At 51.3% G+C, this 2036-nt stretch overlaps 1 protein-coding gene across 1 annotated transcript; it reads right to left on the bottom strand.

The window, feature by feature from the left end:
• Window positions 1-276: 276 nt before the first annotated feature.
• On the bottom strand, window positions 277-1320 carry LOC109923823 (heparan-sulfate 6-O-sulfotransferase 1-A-like). Its single transcript, XM_048592382.1, has one exon. The coding sequence runs from the start codon at window positions 802-804 to the stop codon at window positions 277-279; it is 528 nt and encodes a 175-aa protein (XP_048448339.1). The 5' UTR covers window positions 805-1320.
• Between the last annotated feature and the right edge of the window lie 716 nt (window positions 1321-2036).

Here is a 2036-nt window from a genome sequence, read left to right as displayed (position 1 = left end):
TTCAACCGGCCAGGGACTCTAGTTCCACAGCAATGTGTTCAAAAACGAAAAGAAAAGTTTGCCTTGACCGTAAGGCCTTGGATAGAAATCACAACTCACACACACAGACAGAGAGAGAGAGGAGAGGGAAGTGTTGGAGACCCAGTTAAAGCGAAAGATCGGACGTTCTGCAGCGAGCAAGGCAGAGAGGAACTAGAATTAATTAATAAACAAACAAAACTCCCGGTGCAGCTGATGTTAGTGAGTGAGTGAGTGTAAAGTGAGAGCGAGCCTCGCCTACCTGGGAGTTCTGTTCTTGCTTTCCTTCTTGTTCAGCACTCCGGGCACACAGTTGGTCAGCTCGGTCCAGTCGGCGTGTAAACCGCAGCTCCAGCCGGTGGAGAACCTCGAGAACAGCCAGGTCTCCTTGCGGTTGGGTCGGTAGCAGGTACACTTCTTCTGGCCGGCCCTGCACTCGCACGGCACCTCCAGCTTGACGTTCTGCACCAGGTGCCGGCCGAAGGTGGTGCCGCCGGTCTTCTGGATGTGCAGGAAGACGATCACGTCGTCGCCTTTGATGTCAAAATCCACCGTCCTGTCCAGATCCAGCGCCGGGAAGTAATACTTCTTCAGGTAGTGCGGGTCGGGCGTCGGGAATATATCCACTGCCTCCTGCTCGTGTTGGAAACCCCGGGGTGCCGAGATCCTGCAGTTGGTCCCCGGGCACACGTACTGGAAAATGATTATCATGAAAATTGCGGAGCCAGCAATAATCAGAATGAATTTGTTGGTCCTTTCAACCATGTTCCTGACAGTGAGCTTCATGGGTTACCATCTCACTGAGGAGATGCAGAGAAAGGCAGGCTTTTTGTTTTCCTCTCTCTTTCCCCCCCCAAACTTGCTAGCAAATGCTTACCCCCTCCAGAGCCTGGCTTCTTTTTTTCTTCCTCTTCTTCCTCTTGGGCGGAGGGGAATACAGGAGAAAGATTATCAAACTGCACTCTCCCGGCGTGGCCAGGGCTGTGATGCGTTGGTTACAACGTCGCTGAAAGTAACCAGAGTGAAACTGACCTGAGAGAAGGGGAGGGAGAGGGAGGAGAGAGTGGCGGCTCAGACAGAGCCAGACTTCAGACAAGGCAGCATCGCTCCCTCTGCCTCTCTCTCTCTCCCCTCTCTCCTCCTGCAGCTCCGACCTACACTAACAACACGAACAGTACCACCATTCTCTCTGTCTCTTGTGTGTGTCTGCAATCTGAGCCCAGCATGCACAGCGACCACACATTCACATCCCCAGCTTCAACCTGATAGGGGAGAGGGAGAGAGAGAGAGAAAGGAACAAGAGAGAGCCAAAGGGGGAGGAAGCAATAGAGAAGGACCAACACTTAGGTTGCTATCCACGGCCGCTCCGAGCTTGCGGGAAAACTGCAACACACACACACTTCTCCCACAGACAGTTCATTTCAGGCAAAACAAAACCGTTAGAGCTCACTCCCTTTCTGATACTTTCTCTGTGTGTATGTGTGTCTTTCTCTCACACACAAAGGGAGAGAGTGAATTGCAGACCATTGTTAACTGGAAACCACAAGAACTGCGGATGCTGTAAATTAGAAATTGCTGGAAAAGCTCAGCAGGTCCGGCAGCGTCTGTGGACAGGAATCAGAGTTAACGTTTCGGGTCCAGCGACCCTTCCTCAGAACGGTTGTAAAGTGGCAAACTGCTTTGCTCCTGGTTCTGAACCTTGCACCCAGGCAGCCTTCAACTAGGTACAACGTGGTTGTATGTATATGTTAGATCGACGGTGCAGGGCAGAAATTATTCCCCGAGACAAAAGCCTCGCAACCAGGTGGGAACCGAAAATATACTGGGGAACCCTTAGCCAGGAGGACGAGATTTTAACGCGTCTGTGGAAAGTCGAAGGTTTCGGGTCGAGGCGATCTTCCATGCAGTTTGCACACCAAACAATATGTTCCAACCAGGATAAACAGCGGGAATGGAAATGTTGCAAATTTGAAAATCGCTGGGTTAAAACATAAAATATTCCACGTGTGAAGCAAGAC

The sequence above is a fragment of the Rhincodon typus genome, unplaced genomic scaffold, assembly GCF_021869965.1.
Source record: "Rhincodon typus isolate 14 unplaced genomic scaffold, sRhiTyp1.1 hic_rhity00001130, whole genome shotgun sequence".
NCBI lineage: Eukaryota > Metazoa > Chordata > Chondrichthyes > Orectolobiformes > Rhincodontidae > Rhincodon > Rhincodon typus.
Note: the sequence above shows the minus strand (reverse complement) of the source record. Positions and strands in the feature narration are given on the sequence as shown.